At 41.8% G+C, this 21962-nt stretch overlaps 1 protein-coding gene across 1 annotated transcript; it reads left to right on the forward strand.

Moving 5' to 3' along the window:
* Nucleotides 1–4723: 4723 nt before the first annotated feature.
* On the forward strand, nt 4724–15311 carry LOC138959546 (uncharacterized). Its single transcript, XM_070331067.1, has 6 exons — nt 4724–4866; nt 7931–8039; nt 8831–9007; nt 9603–9741; nt 11205–11325; nt 12168–15311. The coding sequence occupies exons 2-6, from the start codon at nt 8000–8002 to the stop codon at nt 12378–12380; spliced, it is 690 nt and encodes a 229-aa protein (XP_070187168.1). The 5' UTR covers nt 4724–4866; nt 7931–7999; the 3' UTR covers nt 12381–15311.
* The last annotated feature ends 6651 nt before the right edge of the window (nt 15312–21962 follow it).

Below are 21962 nucleotides of genomic sequence, written 5' to 3' on the forward strand. Positions count from 1 at the left end.
CATAGTATCATAATTATGACTGGCAATACTTCATTTTGGCTTTATTATGAGTGGACTTACTGCTGTTTGACTTTGGAGGGCAGAGCTAGAATGGACACTTTCCTTCGTCGCTTTGATGCGGATGTAATGCCTTCACTACGGTTCTTGCCAGACACAGCTTTTTGATCTGATGAGGCCCCCACCTGTTCAATTACACATTAAGTGATTAACATGCTTCCATTTGAAACTTCGAAGTCTTCATCGGGGATTGACGCCCGACAAAAGCTAATTGAAGCCCGACGGAGCGAAGCGACGGAGGGCTTCAATTACTTTAGACTTTGGGAGAGCGTCAATCCACGATGAAGACCGAGAAGTTTCAAATGGAAGCATGTTAATGTTATTGTAATTGAATGTCAGTGTTACAGAAGTTCAGCCACTGGTCATGGAAAATTAAAGTGTATTTATTGGTAAGGGAATTTGATAAACTTTTATGGGTTGATCTATGAACATTCCAGATGAAAGTCTTTAAACCGAGTCAAAATTGATGTGAACAAAAACATTCATTACTACAAAATTCTTCAAGTTCAACCTAATAAAACAAAAACCAGCACCCCTTTGTCACATTTGTGTTGGGAACACACTGACCACTAGCAATATCTGCAACTTGATAAGATGGTCACATGGGGGGGGGGTGGGGGGGGTGGACATGCACGTTGAGGCAACACAAAATATTTTTTTGTGTATGCTTTTTTTTATCCAGATACTTGCGGCAAAAATGGACTACTACCCTCATTACACCAGAGGTAGGAGGATGAGTGGTCCTCATGGCTTTACGCAATAATTCAGGTAAGAAAAGCTAAGACAAAAACTTGCATGAATTATTTCCAGTTAATCAAAGTGACTACCTTTAGCCTGCCCTTCAAAGCCAAAAACCGGCACGGTTGGCCTAGTGGTAAGGCGTCCGCCCCGTGATCGGGAGGTCGTGGGTTCGAACCCCGGCCGGGTCATACCTAAGACTTTAAAATTGGCAATCTAGTGGCTGCTCCGCCTGGCGTCTGGCATTATGGGGTTAGTGCTAAGCCTGGTTGGTCCGGTGTCAGAATAATGTGACAGGGTGAGACATGAAGCCTGTGCTGCGACTTCTGTCTTGTGTGTGGCGCACGTTATATGTCAAAGCAGCACCGCCTTGATATGGCCCTTCGTGGTCGGCTGGGCGTTAAGCAAACAAACAAACAAAAATCAAAGCCAAAATGAAGTATTGCCAGTCATATTATCATAATTATGACTGGCAATACTTCATTTTGGCTTTATTATGAGTGGACTTACTGCTGTTTGACTTTGGAGGGCAGAGCTAGAATGGACACTTTCCTTCGTCGCTTTGATGCGGATGTAATGCCTTCACTACGGTTCTTGCCAGACACAGCTTTTTGATCTGATGAGGCCCCCACCTGTTCAGTTACACATTAAGTGATTAACATGCTTCCATTTGAAACTTCGAAGTCTTCATCGGGGACTGACGCCCGACAAAAGCTAATTGAAGCCCGACAGAGCGAAGCGACGGAGGGCTTCAATTACTATAGACTTTGGGAGGGCGTCAATCCACGATGAAGACCGAGAAGTTTCAAATGGAAGCATGTTAATGTTATTGTAATTGAATGTCAGTGTTACAGAAGTTCAGCCACTGGTCATGGAAAATTAAAGTGTATTTATTGGTAAGGGAATTTGATAAACTTTTATGGGTTGATCTATGAACATTCCAGATGAAAGTCTTTAAACCGAGTCAAAATTGATGTGAACAAAAAACATTCATTACTACAAAATTCTTCAAGTTCAACCTAATAAAACAAAAACCAGCACCCCTTTGTCACATTTGTGTTGGGAACACACTGACCACTAGCAATATCTGCAACTTGATAAGATGGTCACATGGGGGAGGGGGGGGGGTGGACATGCACGTTGAGGCAACACAAAATATTTTATTGTGTATGCTTTTTTTTATCCAGGTACTTGCGGCAAAAATGGACTACTACCCTCATTACACCAGAGGTAGGAGGATGAGTGGTCCTCATGGCTTTACGCAATAATTCAGGTAAGAAAAGCTAAGACAAAAACTTGCATGAATTATTTCCAGTTAATCAAAGTGACTACCTTTAGCCTGCCCTTCAAAGCCAAAAACCGGCACGGTTGGCCTAGTGGTAAGGCGTCCGCCCCGTGATCGGGAGGTCGTGGGTTCGAACCTCGGCCGGGTCATACCTAAGACTTTAAAATTGGCAATCTAGTGGCTGCTCCGCCTGGCGTCTGGCATTATGGGGTTAGTGCTAGGCCTGGTTGGTCCGGTGTCAGAATAATGTGACTGGGTGAGACATGAAGCCTGTGCTGCAACTTCTGTCTTGTGTGTGGCGCACGTTATATGTCAAAGCAGCACCGCCCTGATATGGCCCTTCGTGGTCGGCTGGGCGTTAAGCAAACATACAAACAAAAATCAAAGCCAAAATGAAGTATTGCCAGTCATATTATCATAATTATGACTGGCAATACTTCATTTTGGCTTTATTATGAGTGGACTTACTGCTGTTTGACTTTAGAGGGCAGAGCTAGAATGGACACTTTCCTTCGTCGCTTTGATGCGGATGTAATGCCTTCACTACGGTTCTTGCCAGACACAGCTTTTTGATCTGATGAGGCCCCCACCTGTTCAGTTACACATTAAGTGATTAACATGCTTCCATTTGAAACTTCGAAGTCTTCATCGGGGATTGACGACTTTGGGAGGGCGTCAATCCACGATGAAGACCGAGAAGTTTCAAATGGAAGCATGTTAATGTTATTGTAATTGAATCTGACGACAATCTCTTTCCTGCTTTCATGCGGTTGTAAACAGACAGAATTGGTTCTGTTCTGTTCACACACTACTTTCAGTCCACCTACCTGCAAGGGTCAAGTCCCAAGAAATGTCTCTGTATTCCTATCGTATCACTCTGCTCCTGTTTTGTTTTCTTTCACACACATTTTCCCTTCTTTTTTGACGGGTTTCTGGACAGCAAACTCTAAAACAAATTCTTTTCATCACAAAAGCGATCTTTGGAATTGACTGACGTAGTCCGGAAGAATTCATGCATTAACTTACGTCACGTACTCAACGTCATCACTTCGCATACCTTATGGTCTCGGTATTTCGTTGGCCTTCATATTTCCTACTTGTAAAATGACCCTCAAAGCTAACCGAGACTAGTTGAGGCTGTATCAATACGCCTCGCCAGCAGGTTGTTAATGGATTTTTTAGCGAGTGGTTATCGACAATTGTAATACAATCAAGTTTGCGTTTTAATGAAACAGATCCTGTGATTGGTCAGAATGTCCCAACTCATTACAAATTACCGGTGACTAATTGTCGATAGCCACTAGCTAAAAAATTCATTAACAACCTGCTCCGCACACTCGTGAATTACCAAGAGGCTGCAAATACCCACTCGTGGTTTATTTTCCACTAATCAACTCGTGGTCATTGTTTAAGCTCTATTTAATGACCGGTAATTTTTAATGAGTTGGGGCATTCTGACCAATCACAGGATCTGTTTCATTAAAACGCAAACTTGATTGAATTACAATTAACATTAACCAGAAAAGCCTTTTAACATATGATAATTATAAGAATAACTTTGAATGTAATTAGAAAATTGTTTGCCATTTGAAGAATATTCATACCATAAGACTAAATTGTTGAAAAGTGTCAAATGTACTGAAAGTAGATGGCTTTGTCAACTGACCATAAATACAATTGGTTCTTGTGCCTGTTGTATAGGAGCACCTGAAAGAGAAGGAACAATGGAACAGAAAGTACCAGCAGGAGGTCGACAGTCTGTCATTCCGCAACTAGCAGCTGTCCAAACGAGTTGTGGTACTGCAAGAGGAGCTGGAGGCCGTCGAGTCACAGAAGAAAAAACACAAGGTTGGCACATTTCTTTAAAGCAGTAAAGCGGTAATCAAGACACCAGCATTGACTTGACAGATACAGATTTCCTCTTCGTTGAATAGGGTTGAAGGCATGGCTATCATATTCCTTGGTGGTGGCAATTCCGTTCAATATGTTTTTGTAACGTCGTGAAATATATACTTTTCCCATAAAACTGAAAGCTTAGTGTTACTGCGACTTCATTTTATCATACTTATTTTCATAGTGTGGCATTTTTCGGTTCTCGTCTTTGTTTTGCCAATACATTAACCTTTACTTTAATTGTTTAAAGTTTTAACAAAAACTTACAATGGTAGGAACCCAAGAAAAAGTCCACCCCTCTGCTTTTTGAATGTAATCTATACCTGACTAAGTTTCAAATGTACATTAGTATTAGATAGGCCATGAAGCCTGTAAATGCCCCTTCTTGATCTTGTGATCATTTTATTGCTATTTATAGTACAGAAAAGGGAACCCGTAAGATTTTGCCATATTTTGTACTCTTGATTTTCTAAATTACGATTGATACGGTCTGTGGAAAAAAAGAGAAATAATTCCTAGACTTCTTGAGTTTCTACTTTCGGTTCACTCAGTTAGTGTAAAAAAACAACCTGTTACTATGGCCATTTTGAATCTCGTATGAAGTGACTAAACGAGATCAGTTGCGTTGATCAGCTCAAAGCGTGGAAAGCTCAATTTCCATCAGGCAAAAACAACAACAAAGAGGTGGATCCTCAGCTGGGCCAAAGAAAAAGGCGGTTCGGGAACAGGAATTCCTTTCAAAGTATGTGTCAGTAAAAAGATGACCTGATTTTTTTTCATCAGCCTCATCTGGAGATGTACCGCTACCACCAGCCTCATCTGGAGATGTACCGCTACCACCAGCCTCATCTGGAGATGTACCGATAAAACCAGCCTCTTCTGGAGATGAACAGGTACGAAAAGCCTTGCGATTTGAACTAACTCACGGGTTACCTACTTCCTGAATTTGACTCTCCGGATGACTTTTTTAACTTTTCACAGGAAATGGGAATTGGGCCCCGCCACACCCCCCCCCCCCCCCCCCCCCCCGGGGGTAATTATTGTCAGTCCAATGGAAGCACAAATACTATGGTCATCCTAAGTGGAAAGTAGTGTATAATGGGATCTTTAGGGCGACATTTGGTCGACTTAACTCCCCTGTAAGCTTTAACACATACACATGTATATTGGTTGAATTTAGAATAAAAAGAAAGTATGTAAAAGGCACAACATTCTTACACGTACTTGCATTCACCACCAAGAAACTGTTAATTTTTAGGATAGTTGGACATTAACTACGGTACCTGTGTAATCCAGAAAAACACACAAGATAAGCACATAAATGAGGCAAGTCAGGACCATTATGATGATCTGTGTCAAAAGCATCACATTTATTTTAACACGAATATTTATTGGACCATAGTGGCCGAGTGGGCGGCTTGCAGTCTCACTCAATGACAAAGTTAAGCAATGCCGAGCCTAGGCAGTACTTGGATAAGTGACTGTCTGAGTTGTACACTGCTGTTAACTTGACCCCACATGGAGGGCGGTGTCTCACTACTCTTTGGGATGAGATTTTAAACTGAGGTCTATTCAGTATTCTGAGTACATATGCCCTCAAAATCATGCTTGGACTTGATCCTGACGCCAATGTCCAACTCGGGTCAATGCAACCCGCAGAAACACACCCAGCATGCATCATAGTCTCAGAATAATCAGAATGATGATTGTGGAGACTCAAGGAAAGGCAGGTGTACTAAGCTGCCATGGTATTATGGGAAAAGGTTCTATTGTTATTGCAAATTTGTCTGGAAGCATGTGTCGACATTAGCTTGTATGTCTGCTTGATAGGCAATGTGATCTGGGTTGTCAGTAAAAATGAAATTTGAGATTTGAAAAGAATCACCAAACCTTAGGGCGACAGAATATAAGTTGAAAGTATTGTACAATTGGAGCTTTAGGACGACATTTGGTCGACCTAGCTCCCCTGTAGGATTTAGCACAATATATGTTATATTTTTGGTCGCCCTAATCAAAAGTATTGTATAATGGGAGCTTTAGGGCGACATTTGGTGAATTGGATCTGGGTTGTCACTAAAATGACATTTGAGATTTGAAAGGAAGCACCAAACCTTAGGGCGAAAGAAAATACATTGAAAGTATTGTACAATTGCTGAATTGGAGCTTTAGGATGACATATGTTCGACCTAGCTCCCCTGTGGAATTTGACACACACGCATATTATATATACTGTTCAAAAAAAGAAACGCATAGTTGCTACTTGCCAAATTTGTTTTATTTTTCGAAAAAAATAACAGAAAATCCAATATTTAGATTATTTGTTTGAATTTTGGTATGGACACAGTTGAATGCACACACAGTTCATTTGCATCTTCAAATCAATCAGTCAATCAATACGATTGGGTGCCGAGGCTGTCAAGTCAGTAGGGGGTGTGACTGCCTTGAGCAGCAACAACTGCCCGGCACCTTCTGGGCATGGACTGGATCAGATGCCGGATATCTTGCTGTGGGATGGTGTCCCACTCCTCCTGAAGTGCCTGCAATAGATCGCGGTGATTTGCTGGCGCTTCTTCTTGCCTGCGCACACGTCTGTCCAATTCATCCCAGAGGTGTTCTATCGGGTTCATGTCTGGCGACATGGATGGCCAGGGAAGCACCTGGACATGGTGGTCGGTGAGGAACTGGGTGGTGAGTCGTGCTGTGTGCGGGCGAGCGTTGTCCTGCTGGAATATGGCATCCTGGTCAGCCAGAAGAGGAAGGGCGTGTGGGCGCAGAATTTCCTCCACGTATCGCTGGGCAGTTATGCGCCCTTGGACGTGCACCAGGGTGCTCCTTCCAGCGGTATTGATCGCCCCCACACCATGACGCCTCCACCACCATGAATGGGTGCCTCATCCACACAGTTGGGCGCGTAACGTTCGTTTACTCTCCGGTAGACCCTCCTCCGACCATCATGTCGCTGGAGCAGGAAGTAGGACTCGTCGCTGAACCACACGTGTCTCCAGTGATTCCGGACGGTCCAGCGAAGGTGCTGGTTGCCCCACTGCACTCGGTTCTGGCGATGGCGGCAGGTGAGGACAGCTCCTCTGTGAGGTCTGCGAGCTCTCAAACCAGCTTTATGCAGGCGGTACTGCACGGTCTGGTCCGATAATCGGTGTGGCCCGGGGAGAGCCTGGACAGAAGATGAGGCCGACAGGAAACGATTCCGGAGGTGGCGGAGCCGTATGAAACGGTCCTGAGCAGCAGTTGTCGCCCTTGGTCTTCCCGCTCGTGGCAAGTCAGCAACGGAGCCAGTGGCTTGAAACCTGACCCACAGTCTACTGATGGTGCCCTGGGACACGTGGAAGTGCCTGGCGATTGCACTTTGACTTTGGCCTGCTTGTAAACGACCCAATGCAATTTGGCGGTCTTCTCTGCTCAATCGGGCCATCTTTCGTCGCTGAATTGTCGTCTGATTTCTTTGTGGCGAACAATCCGCTTTTATGGGTTTTGGAAGACATGGTGAGAGCTCAATATTCCCCGAGTTTCACGAGATTACACTGAAGCATGACGAGTGGTCATGCCAAATGAGCAATTTTGACATTGTAGCCACTGATAACGCATGCGTCACGTGCAGAGCTCACTTGTGGCAATGGACGAAAGGTCGACGACCAGATAAACATTTTCTGCAGTTTGGTGGATATCCTTGTAGCCATATAACTAAATTAACCAAATATTACAAGCTATGCGTTTCTTTTTTTGAACAGTATATATATGATAATGTCAAAAATGGTGTGAATGTGTTCATACTTTCTCCAAGTCCTTTTACTGAAAAGGACCTTTGACTCGATATTCCGATCTACTTACGCATACTCTTTGGGGTTTACATTGTGATGTTTAAATAAAAGTTCCACATGATTCTATGCTCCGCCTTGCAAGAGACATCACATTAACTTAACTGTGAATATTTTGTTTTAGGATGAAGACTTATACCGTCCGGAGAGTGATTTTGATTCTGATAGCACACCTTCTTCCTGCGATTACCCTATGCTGTCACCACCTGCACAAAGGAAGAAAACTTGCCAAGGTAAAAGTCAATGAAAGAAACTGTGAGAAGTAGTAACTCACTCACTGCGACAACTCATGGATGACCAATTTACTTAACTCATGGATGACCAATTTACTTAAGATTCAACTCTCCTGAGCCAGAAACCACAACTTGGTCTATAGTTCAGGACATTTCCTAGTCAAGTTGCAATCATTTATTGTACTATCAAGGAAACAGTTTCTTGTGTAAAGAATTTAACATGCTATACAGTGTTCTTGCCAGGCCTTGGTCTTCGGTCTCTGACGCATTCCTTTCTGATTTGACGCATTGGACCTAGCCTTGTCCGGTCGATGGACCGATAGTTTTTACGTTTTGGTGGTCAACTGACCGATACATATTCGTACAAGGCGGACAAGGTCTGCAATGAATGGAATGGGAGTTGCAAAGTCGGAAAACAAACCCCGATCGAAATGCTCATGTTTGCTACGAGTGAAAAATGCACTCGGTGCCGACTCTGTGTTTGTCGTCATTGACTCTGTGTTTGTCGTCATTGACACTCGAGGCTGCGTTTACGGAAATACCCGTTCCAGCCGGTGTACCTAATTATCGAAAACGGCGCAAACAGCGGAAATTTCATCAATATAATACTACGGCATGGTAATTTGGACCTATTGTTTTTTTAAAGCCAGGACATTTGGACTTATTGGTTTTTTTTTAGGGAGGTCCAAATGACCTATTGTCTTCTTAGGCTGGCAACAACACTGGCTATACTTTTTCCCACATAAAACAGACTTGTGCCCATTGTGATATACATTGTACTTGTTTGACAGGCATGGTTACAACAAGTCAGCAAAGTCTGGTTTTCTCGATGGCTGGTTGGCACCCCGTTGCCTTGGCACCTCAAGCAATGATGTTGCCAGCGCAGTCTGTGTCTCGTCTTACGTCTCCCAACAATGTCCAGCTTCCCACCGACCTTACTGTCCTTCAGCAGCAGCTCAGGACTCCAGGTATGTTATTCTTCAGCGTGTGGCATCACCGTATTTGATCTTTTACCCTTGTTAAATGCTTCTCATTCAAGTCACTGCACAGCAGAACATGCATGCACTTTTAAAACCAGCTTGCTGCACAATTGTTAAGTACCTATTTTATGAAGCAACTGCTTGTTTGCGAAAATGAGTGTGCCTGCATCGATACTACGTGTTTATCACTAAATCAGTGTCTGATAAGACCGTCCATCCGGAGGGTGAAATGAATAGGCTAAAGTTGCTGATGCGACCCTCATTCACATTTCACACTGTTAGACTGTACGGTAGGCTACGGTTCATGTTGGTTAATAAATATTGGCTTCAAATTGGTACCCTTGAAAATGACAGAAGGCCGCCTTACAATTCTTAAACTTCTTGAGTTTCTACTTTTGTGACATGACGTGGCGAGTCTCGTATGAAGTGACGAAACGAGATCAGTTGTATTGATCTGTTCAAAGCGTGGAAAGCTCAATTTCCATCATGTAAAAACAACAACAAAGAAAAAGGCGGTTCGTGAACAGGAATTCCTTTCAAAGTTTGTGTCAGTAAAAAGATGACCTGATTTATTTCTCATCAGCCTCATCTGGAGATGTACCGCTACCACCAGCCTCATCTGGAGATGTACCGCTACCACCAGCCTCATCTGGAGATGTACCGCTACCACCAGCCTCATTTGGAGATGTACCGATAAAACCAGCCTCATCTGGAGATGACAGGTACGAAAAGCCTCGCGATTTGAACTAACTCACGGGTTACCTACTTCCTGAATTTGACTCTCCGGATGACTTTTTAACTTTATAAGCCTGTGATTAAGGTGACCCACAAACTGTTACCAGACACTCCCTGGACTTATATTAAGCCTAGTGCAGAACCGCGCGAGGTGACATGTGACTCATTTCGTGGTGGAGGGTCACATTTTAAGGATTTTTTGCATTTTACTTCAGTATCTGTGTAATCCAGAAAAGACACAAGATAAGCGCATAATTGAGGAGAGTCGGGACCATTATGATGATCTGTGTCAAAAGCACATTGAACACGACTATTAATGGGACCATAGTGGCCGAGTGGGCGACTTGCAGTCTCACTCTATGACAAAGTTAAGCAATTTGAGATTTAAATAGAAGCACCAAACCTTAGGGCGACTGAAAATAAGAAAAGTATTGCATGATTAGAGCTTTAGGACGACATTTGATCAACCTAGGTCCCCTGTTGAATTTAAAGGCACACGCAGCTTCCCGTAAACCATCACAGACACTGTCAGGCTTTTACACACAGTACAAACACCCTTGCATTTCAACACTCACCACTTGAGAACATCGTAGGTGCCCTCCGAAAAGAGCGAGCACTTATGAACGAATTTATTTTTGCGTGGCCAGCCGGATTGTCTGATCAGACAATGGGATGGCTCGTTTTGGCGCTAGACCTAACTTATACTAATAAATTGACAGCTTGTTACACAAATATTCTTAAATAATTCTTTTTTCATTAAGACAAAATCAGTAAAACTCGAAGATTTTAAAGTTTAAAAACTAGCCCTGAAGCGTGTCCTGCAAAACGTGTTTCTCGTAGCAGACGAATGTTCAGCATGTCGCCAGTTTCTTTGAACGGTCAGCCGACACCATTCACTTCGTGTGACTCGCAGCCATTTGTTGCGTTTTAGATAACGAGCCATGGCAGATACAGCGAGTCGCATTGAAATCAAGGACTGACTACTAAATTGTGAGAAAAAAAGGGAAAGTAGATCACATGGGTTCACGATGGCTCAGGGGTTAGATTAACCACGAAAACAGGTGTGTGGTTTACTCGAGCTAAACAAAAAAACTGTGTCATTTAATGCTATTCACTAAATGCTATTGCAAGTGTGTTCGATAAGGTTAGAACTGCTTTTTCATGAAAAGATTTGAATCGTTCTGTAAACCATTTGGGACGGACTGGGGCTTTAACACACACGCATTACAAGTCAAATAGTGTGAATGTGATAATTTTTTCTCCTTCCTCCAAGTACTTTTAGTTTTACTCAAAAGGACCTATGACCAGATTTCCAGATCTACTGACAAATACGTTTTGAGCTTTCATTTGTGATGTTTAGATAAAAAATAAAAAAAAGAGTTTCACATGATGGCATGTTCCGCCTTGCCAGAGACATCACTATAACTTAACTGTGAATATTTTGTTTTAGGATGAAGACTACAGTTACGATCCGGAGAGTGATTCTGATTCTGATGGCACACCTTTTTCAAGCTACATGTACTACTACTCAATGCTGTCACCACCTGCAAAAAGGAAGAAAACATGCCAAGGTAAAAGTCCGTGAAAGAAACTGAGAAGTAGTGACTCTATGACTGCAACCTTTCATGATTTGCCAATTTACCTAAAATTCAGCTTTCCTGAGCCAGAAGCAAGACTTGTCTATAGACTATAGTTCAGGACATTTGCATATGCAGTTGCAATCAACTAGTGTACTATCAAGAAAACAGTTTCGTGTGGACAGAATTGTACATGCTCTACATTTTCCCATCTTTGTTAAAACATTAAGTCAAAATTTGACTAAATGTAAAAAACATCAATTTTGAAAACAACACTGGACAGCAATTAAAAATAGCATTCACCAAAACTGGCAACATGGTCTCAAAAGCTTCCTCACCTCATGTCTGACACATGCATGCACACACACACACACACAAACACACACACACACACACACACATACACACACACATACACACACACACACACACACACGCATCTCTGCCTTATGCAGCTTCATTTGTTTCTAAGGAAAATGCTGGGAGTCCATGGTTTCCAGGGAAATTGTATATTTGTGAAACACGTTATTCACCAGTCTTGCAAAGACCAGGCAAAAGTTACTAAATGTTCAGTTAAGCTGCTGCAACATTCCCCCATTTTGAAATTTTTACCATGCTCCTTTTTGTTGTGAACATAAAGATCTGAACCTGGGCTTTTATTTCCAGGAAGCGATCACTTTTCATAATCGTTGATATTGGTTTTGGTTATGCCTAATATGATCACATGGTTATTCTTCAAGAAGCGTTGTTCAGTTTTCATTTTTTTCTTGGGTAGAGCTGCTTTGATCTTTGAAAACTTTGTAATAGGATTTTTTGCATATTTTGTTTTTTTTCAGAAATACCAGACAAACACGATGTACTGCCACCTGCCTCAAACGGACTGCCACCTGCCTCAGATGAGCTGCCACCTGCCTCAAATGGACTGCCACCTGCCTCAGACGGACTGCCAAACATTTCTTCCAAGAAACCGAAACGACCTTGCCTATATTGTGGCCAATTTCAAAGTGTGCTCATCAGACACTTACAAAGAAAACATTCTAATGAAGTAAGGGTTGCTGCAGCCATGAAGCTGCCTGCTTGTTCTAATGCGCAACTTGATTGTGGGCAGGCTTACCCTTTTTAAAATCAAAAAACAAGAAAGGTAGGTTGTTGGAACGTTTGTTATTGGATTTACATTAACATAAAACGTTTTAAGAGAACAGCCTTCCTTCTGTATGTTTTTGCTCATTGAACACCTTTGATTTCACCAACTCTTTTTTCTTCTTGTCACTGAGCTCTGACCGGTACGGTTGGCCTAGTGGTAAGGCGTCCGCCCCGTGATCGGGAGGTCGTGGGTTCGAACCCCGGCCGGGTCATACCTAAGACTTTAAAATTGGCAATCTAGTGGCTGCTCCGCCTGTCGTCTGGCATTATGGGGTTAGTGCTACGACTGGTTGGTCCGGTGTCAGAATAATCAGAATAATGTGACTGGGTGAGACATGAAGCCTGTTCTGCGACTTCTGTCTTGCGTGTGGCGCATGTTATATGTCAAAGCAGCACCGCCCTGATATGGCCCTTCGTGGTAAAACGCTGGCAGTTTCTTTGTTTTTGGATTTACCCTTTTTAACGCAAGAATGGATGGTGAACCAGCCAGACTGACACTGTGTGAATGGCAAGAAGCAGAAAGCAATCATTGGGTGGTACTGGTTCAATCTCGGCAGCTAAACTAAAGAGTATGTGTGTATGTAAAATCACCCATGACAGATGTGTACTGGTTCAATCTCGGCAGCTAAACTAAAGAATATCAAGTATGTGTTTTGAAAATCGTTGTCAGTATCGGATAAAGGAGAATTTCACTTGAGACTCGACCGAGGCCTGGTTTGTGTTATTATGCAAGGTCCGGTACTATGAACAAATTTGGTCAAATCCACTACAAATGTATGCGTGTTTGGCTTATTTCATAGAGTAAAAAGTTCACGCACTAAACATTTTATGTTGACCGACAAAAGTGTGCCTCGTACACTCTAAATATTTGGACGCCAGATACCTCTGCAATGACCGGAACAGAGCTGAGCAGAAAATGCAATCAGGTGTTCTATCTCAGACTAATCAAAGCAGTCTGACACAAGCCTGATCACTTGGATCGTCACTAATCTATTCAAGAGTTCTGCATTGCCCATTATCTCCCATTCAAACCCTCTTTTGTACTGTGAGTTAGTAATCGCTGAACGATCGCTGTTAATGTTATAGCGATACTGGTGAAAACGAAATGTAATATTTTGAGTGCATGCAGTAATTGAAGGGCGCACAAAGCATGTGACTACCCTCCAGTGACTGCACTCATAACCTTTTGAGATGAGTGGTTGTAAGGTATTATAATAAGACTTCCTCTCCACAATACAAGTGCCTGTTGTTGTTATTCATGTTCAATTGATGGGAAGCTAATTCTGGAGGATAAATAGAAAACAATTAAGCTTTTTTAATAGGTTACAATAATGTCATCATTTATTTCTCATTGAAAATTTCAAATCATTTTATATCATTTTGCTTTAAAAGTTGTCAGTCGTGTCTTGAAATCGATGACATTTGTTTTATGTTTTGCTTCTAATACTGAGTTCTAATGACAGAGTAAATATAGCATTGTAATTTGTAATACCATGCACAGTTCAAACTGTCAATCACGCTCCTTCCCAGTTTGTGATATGTATGTACATGAATTCTGTAAGTGGTCAATTTGTGTGTGGCATTGATCAACATTGCAAACAACACAGTTAATCTATGCAATCATGTACATCAAAATAATTTCAAAGAACTGTTCTCTGTTTTAATCTGTATTTGTTTCACTTCTCTGGGGTAAATTAAATCCTGTTGCATTGTAAATGCATGCCATTTATTTTCTTCTGTCTTGACTTTATTTTGCCAAAAATGTTATGCTTGGAAGAGGGCTTAGTAACTCTCTCCAAAAGGCCACTGGTTCTGATTCTACTCAATTACGATTGTTTTCTTGATAGTGTACATTTGATTGAAATTTTAACTAAAATTTGTTGTTTCTGTGCTTCATTAATCTTCTTCAATTTGAGGTATCTTGGTGTAGCTTGTGTGTTTATGACATCATTTCTGCCCTAACATTTACAATGATTTCAACATGAAAGATAACTTAAACATACTAAATATGGATCTCTATGTTGTTAATGATTAGGTGAAATGTAAGACTACCAAAATATGTGTGCCATAATTCTGCACACGATATTTTTTCTTTCAAACAGATCATTGGTAATCTGAACCGTACACTTGCAAGTGGTCAAATTACTTTTTTGTGTTCTCAAATTGTTTCATGGCAGAGATTTAAAAAGACCTCAATTAGTGTACTGTAAACTATAGAGCATTTATTGTGATCTTAGCAGACTTTCACTGTGCTGTTCTGGAAAGAACGTCGGCAAGACTATTGAAAGCGTTCTGCATTTAGAACATTGACAGATCATGCAGAACACACTGAGAGCCCATAACAGCTTACTTTTTCAGTTCATTCAGCACACAAAAGATGATCACAGCAGCTAACTCTCAAAACAGAACATTTGAATGCCGTTCTCAAACTGTTTCAAATAAGTGAGTGTGTGCAATTCCCATCATGTTCATTTAGAGTGTAGTAGGGCCCCAGATCAATCCAGCATTGAGTGCATTTCTGCCATTACCTGAAAACAATAGACCTTTTGCAAGTGTATTCTTTGCAAGAACTTTATTCTTGTACATACTTGTAAGTTGTCTTTTTTTCCCGTTTTTGTTACCCTCTACAGAGAGGTCCCACTCGCAACTCTGTACAACATCCCTTTTGTCAAATCTCCCTTACTGAACAAAGTATAGTAGGTTTTGGACTCGAACAATATGGTAAGTGTAGGGAAGCGATTTAAGAACAAGTGCGCACATTAAAACATCATTGCTGAAGGTGTATGTGTATAATTTTATTCTTGTTTTTGACAAATAAATGAGCTGTTGAACAAATACACATTCGTTGACTTATCGCAGTTTGCATTGTATGTGTTAATGTGTGTATATGTACATCCTGTTATATGTTTTTCTTCTGTGATGTACTTTGCTTACATCTGCCTGTTAACATTACAACAAGGCATTCCTATTGATATGTTTAAATTTTGCAAACAGTGACCTTTTATTTCTGACTTGGGAACAACACTGATGAAAGCATCTATCATTTTTTCTGTCACAACTCATACACAAAATCTATTGCACGTTTTGAACTGTTTATTAAAACTGCCAACAGAATAATTAGTGATGAAACAGCCATGATTACACTCAACACAAAGCATCAGGAACCTTAAATAATAACGATTTCGAAAGCGCGAACTGCAGAGTTTGAGCACATAACTAAATGACAATTAAAATGACGGGCGCAGTGGCGTGGTGGTAAGACGTCGGCCTCCTAATCGGGAGGTCGTGAGTTCGAATCCCGGTCGCTGCCGCCTGGTGGGTTAAGAGTGGAGATTTTTCCGATCTCCCAGGTCAACTTATGTGCAGACCTGCTAGTGACTTAACCCCCTTCGTGTGTACACGCAAGCACAAGACCAAGTGCGCACGGAAAAGATCCTGTAATCCATGTCAGAGTTCGGTGGGTTGTAGAAACACGAAAATACCCAGCATGCTTCCTCCGAAAGCGGCGTATGGCTGCCTAAATGGCGGGGTAAAAACGGTCATACACGTAAAATTCCACTCGTGCAAAAACACGCGTGTACGTGGGAGTTTCAGCCCACGAACGCAGAAGAAGACAATTAAAATTGTTAAAATAATAATAATAACTGGACATTTTTAAGTGCATAACCTATGGCTCTAGGCCCTTTACAAAACTTTGTGAACAACAAAATATACAAATACTGGTCGCCTTAATATACCTTATAAATTGGTTGCCCTAAGCTACCCGAAAAGGCGTGTCGCCGTAACCCCCACTCTTGCATTATTTTCATTAAGGCGACCATGCAAAACACCTATATCTTAATCTTGACAGATTTTCACGTTCAATTCATGACAGTCGGGTGTAGGTCAATTAGCAAATGTAATTACAAAATTTTATTAATATTGCTTTAAAAACAACGGATATAGCACCGGTAGCTATAAAACCCCTTTTTACAATGGTCGTCCTAAAGGCGGATTTATACTTATATATATATATATATATATATATATATATATATATGGCTTCTCTGTGTGTGTGTGTGTTTGTGTGTGGGTGTGGGCAACACCTGTGGATTGTAGAGTTCTGTTTGTGATGTGGTCTAGCGGCTTTGATGTGTCGGTATGTTCAGGCCTTCCTTCGAGAAGCCATAACAGTTATTCTCAAACCCGTTTGAGTGGACTTTGCCTTCAAAGGTGATTGTGGTGTTTCGGCACTCAGTTACATGTGGCGTCGTCGACAGCGATGGGACTCAACATGAAATGTTCAGGCCACTGAATCATTTTCGTGCTGTTCCCATTCCACCTGGGAGGGACCTTAGCTTCTCCAGTGTTTCCAGCGTTTATCTCCCTTCCTTCGTGTGGCGTCAATCCATATTCCCGTTACTACGTTACTATGTTTAGAATGTCACTGCACTGTCCAGAACGCTTTCATTGCACCCGTAAGTTGTCCTTACTGTAAAAGTGAAAAGGTCGAATCAATTTATAGCCACGCGAAAAATACACTGTCATCTATCTCTATATATTTATAGATATAGATATATATGGCTTCTGTGTGTGTGTTTGTGTGTGTGTGTGGGCAACACCTGTGGATTGTAGAGTTCTGTTTGTGATGGGGTCTGGCGGCTTTTGTCTGTCTGTCTGTATGTTCTGGCATTTGAGAAGCCATAACAGATAATATAGGGCTTAGAAATAAGCTCTAAAATTCTCAATCCCGTTTGACAGGACTTCGCCTTCAAAGGTGATTGTGGTGAACCGCCACGCTGTCTGTCTCTGTCTCGCGATTCACCCCGGCGAAGCCGGGTATTCCTCTAGTTACAAATAAATCTCTTAGTTTCTTACACGGAAATGTATGCCAGTCATTTGACAAAACAGAAGATTCACACACACACAAAATCAAATTGAAAGAAATGCTCTCTCTCTCTCTCTCTCTATAACACACACACACGCAAAGGCACACATACAACGGCTCACACACACACACACACCGGCCACAAACACACACTCTCACACACACACACACACACACACACACACTACGCTAGCTTAAGAGTGCAGTTGACATTCATGGAGAGAAATGTGTGTCCTTTTTACATTTAGTCAAGTTTTGACTAAATGTTTTAACATAGAGGGGGGAATCGAGACGAGGGTCGTGGTGTATGTGTGTGTGTCTGTCTCTGTGTGTGTGTAGAGCGATTCAGACTAAACTACTGGACCGATCTTTATGAAATTTGACATGAGAGTTCCTGGGTATGATATCCCCGGACATTTTTTCATTTTTTCGATAAATACCTTTGATGACGTCATATCCGGCTTTTTGTAAAAGTTGAGGCGGCACTGTCACACCCTCATTTTTCAATTAAATTGATTGAAATTTTGGCAAAGCAATCTTCGACGAAGGCCGGGGTTTGGTATTGCATTTCAGCTTGGTGGCTTAAAAACTAATGAGTGAGTTTGGTCATTAAAAATCGGAAACTTGTAATTAAAATTATTTTTTTATTAAACGATCCAAAAACAATTTCATCTTATTCTTCGTCATTTTCTGATTCCAAAAACATATACATATGTTATATTTGGATTAAAAACAATCTCTGAAAATTAAATATATAAAAATTATGATCAAAATTAAATTTCCAAAATCGATTTAAAAACTATTTCATCGTATTCCTTGTCAGTTCCTGATTCCAAAAACATATAGATATGATATGGTTGGATTAAAAACACGCTCAGAAAGTTAAAACTAAGAGAGGTACAGAAAAGCGTGCTATCTTTCTCAGCGCAACTACTACCCCGCTCTTCTTGTCAATTTCACTGCCTTTGCCACATTAGTGGTGGACTGACGATGCTACGAGTATACGGTCTTGCTGACAAATTGCAGTGCGTTCAGTTTCATTCTGTGAGTTCGACAGCTTGACTAAATGTAGTAATTTCGCCTTACGCGACTTGTTATTATTAATATCTGTTTTTAGAATAAATTCAATAAGACCGAAAATAATGACACGAGAATACAGATCTTGTCCTAGTGTCTGTGTGTCTGTCTGTTCGCGATGCACGGCCAGTCCTCGGTGGATCTTTTTCAAATTTGGACACCGTATTCAGCTACACCCTGGACACAACCTCATCGATGAGATATTTCAACACGTGCTCTCAGCGCGCAGTGCTGTGCGCGCTGAACCGATTTTGTTTTTTTTGGTGTGGATCCACTACCAGTAACTCTTCCTTATCTTCTCCAGTTTTTTCAGCCGCGATTATTTCCCTTCCTCCGTGTGGCGTCAATCCATATTCCCGTTACTACGTTACTATTTTTAGAAGGTCACTGCACGTTACTATTTTTAGAAGGTCTCCAGTGTTTTGCGCGTTTATCTCCTTTCCTTCGTGCGCCGGCAAAGCCGGCGTACACCCGGCAAAGCCGGGTCCCAGGCGCAGCCTGGTATTTGGCTCTACTTCTTCCCGGCGAAGCCGGTACCCGGCGAAGCGGGTAATCATCTAGTTTATATATCTATATATATACGACTAGTGTCTGTGTGTCTGTGTGTCTGTGTGTCTGTTCGCGATGCACGGCCAAAGTTCTCGGTCTTTCTTTCTTTCTTTATTTGGTGTTTAACGTCGTTTTCAACCATCTTTTTCAAATTTGGAGACCGTATTCAGCTACACCCCGGACACAACCTCATCGATGAGATATTTCAACACGTGCTCTCAGCGCGCAGCGCTGAACCGATTTTGGTTTTTCTGTAGATCCACTATATCCATTCCCAGTAACTCTTCCTTATCTTCTCCAGTGTTTTCAGCGTTTATCTCCCTTCCTTCGTGTGGCGTCAATCCATATTCCCGTTACTACGTTACTATTTTTAGAATGTCACGATTGCACCCGTAAGTTGTCCTTACTGTAAAAGTGAAAAGGTCGAATCAATTTATAGCCACGCGAAAAATACACTGTCATCTATCTCTATATATTTATAGATATACATATATTATACGGCTTCTGTGTGTGTTTGAAAGTTTTTGTGTGTGTGTGTGTGGGCAACACCTGTGGATTGTAGAGTTTGTGATGTGGTCTGGCGGCTTTTGGTGTGTCTGCATGTTCAGGCCTTCCTTCGAGAAGCCATAACAGTTCTTCTCAATCCCGTTTGAGTGGACTTCGCCTTCAAAGGTGATTGTGGTGTTTCGGCACTCAGTTACATTTGGCGTCGTCGACAGCGATGGGACTCGACATGAAATGTTCAGGCCATTGAATCCTTTTCGTGCTGTTCCCATTCCACCTGGGAGGGACCTAAGCTTGGCGGGTCCATGGTTCGGAACTTTGGGGACAAAGTTCATTCAAAGGGGGTCGAGTGTGACAGGGATACTACCGTCGCCCTTCACAGCAGACTCTGCAGAGTTGTTCGCCTTAGAAGTTGTGGGCTTTCCTTGCATGTACCCCTAAGTTGTCCTCACTGTAAAAGTGCAAAGGTCGAATCTATTTATCGAAAAATCCACTGTCATCTATCTCTATATATTTATATAGATAGATAGATATATACGGCTTCTGTGTGTGTGTGTGTGTGTGTGTGTGTGTGTGTGTGTGTGTGTGTGTGTGTAGGCAACACCTGTGGATTGTAGAGTTCTGTTTGTGATGGGGTCTGGCGCCATTTTCTGTCTGTATGTTCTGGCCTTTGAGAAGCCATAACAGTTAATATAGGGCTTAGAAATAAGCTCTAAAATTCTCAATCCCGTTTCAGAGGACTTCGCCTTCAAAGGTGATTGTGGTGAACCGCCACGCTGTCTGTCTCTGTCTCGCGATTCACCCGGCAAAGCCGGGTATTCCTCTAGTTCACTATATATGACAATATCCACGTTTTTTTACGTAGCCGTCATTTCGAGTTAAGACAAAACAAGGAATTAAGTTAAATAAAACAATTATTCAACAAGAACGGCTTTTTTTAAGCAATGAGCTTTGCATGGGGAACTCACTTTCATGCTTGCTTTTGTGCTGCTGTCGAGTAAGAATTAGACGTCAACTGATTATGATAAAGGTCTGAACTAAGCCAGCTGTTAACCACAAAATCAATATATAAAAACAAAGGAGTATGCATCGTTAAATATTCACTTCATTGATGCTCGTTGTTTGTAAGTATTGAAGGCCATTTTTGCTGACTGACTTTATAAAAATACGAGAATTTATAAGGCCCACATATCTCAGCACAAGGCGACTCAAGGTGCACAATATATAGCGCGAACCATAATTAACTGTGCTCTTCGCGCTTTACATATTCATTTCTGCCGTGTGAGATGGAATTTGTTGTACAATAATTATATCACGCATTCACATCGGCCAGTAAATCTCAAGCCATTACGGCGAATATTTACTTTTCACGGCCTATTATTCCAAGTCACACGAGTATTTGGTGGGCATTTTGTATCTATGCCTATACATTTTTGTCAGGAAAGACCCTTTTGTCAATAGTGGGATCTTTAACGTGCACACCCCAATGTAGTGTACACTTTTTATTGGAAAACATCTTTTTCCGATCTCCTGTATTACAATCCCTCCATCCTTCCATCCAAGTGTTTGGCTTGACTTCGCGAACGAAGATTTGTGTAGGCGTTCCTCGTCCGATGCAATTAGCACGCTGGTGGCTGCATGATGAGACCTATGCGAGACAGGCAGGATCTTATTTTGCGGTGCTCCCCCATATGTTCGCGGATGAATAGGACTCTGTCTATCTTTTTGTTAGTTGGTTTGTTTGTTTGCTTGTTTGTTTTTTCCCTGCTTGTCCGGGCTTATAGATTAGATATCTGGTACTTATGGGTCGATTGAGCTCAAATTTGGTGTGTAGCTTGGAATAAGGGTACAGACGGGCCTAGTTTTTTCAACGCTGGTTCCGCAGGTTTTCTCGAAATCCAACTAGTACAGTAATATCTAATGTAGGGAGAGAGTGTGGGGGTGTTCTGCTAACTCAATTGGCAGAGCACTTGACTTGTGATCCTAGGGCCATACACAGGTTTGAATCCAGGCCGAAACGGACATAGGGCAACTGCATGTGATGACCCACAGACGATATCCATGTCCCACCCCTGTTTCACTATTATGGCACGTAAATGACCTCGGTAATTTTGTCAGAAGTGCGGATGGTTCATTATACATCTCTACACACAAACACATGGGTAGCGAGACTCTTGCTGCTCATCATGAACTTCTACTGGGAGAAGGCGACCCGAATTTCCAATTGTATAACGTATGCAATGAAGTGAAATGAAATGAAATCCATAATCACTGCATGCATTCATTCACCCATGCGTCCCTCCCTACAAGACTCAACATAACAATTAAATAAAGGTGTTTTTGTTTTGTAAATGAATACACGAATGATTCTGCAAAGCAACCACAGCACGAATGACATTCTCCGACAAATCCAGCCAGGTGAAAACACAATCACTAGTTTATCTGATACTAGATGAATACCCGCTTCGCCGGGAAGAAGTCAAGCCGAATA

Source organism: Littorina saxatilis, linkage group LG2 (assembly GCF_037325665.1).
Source record: "Littorina saxatilis isolate snail1 linkage group LG2, US_GU_Lsax_2.0, whole genome shotgun sequence".
Lineage (NCBI taxonomy): Eukaryota > Metazoa > Mollusca > Gastropoda > Littorinimorpha > Littorinidae > Littorina > Littorina saxatilis.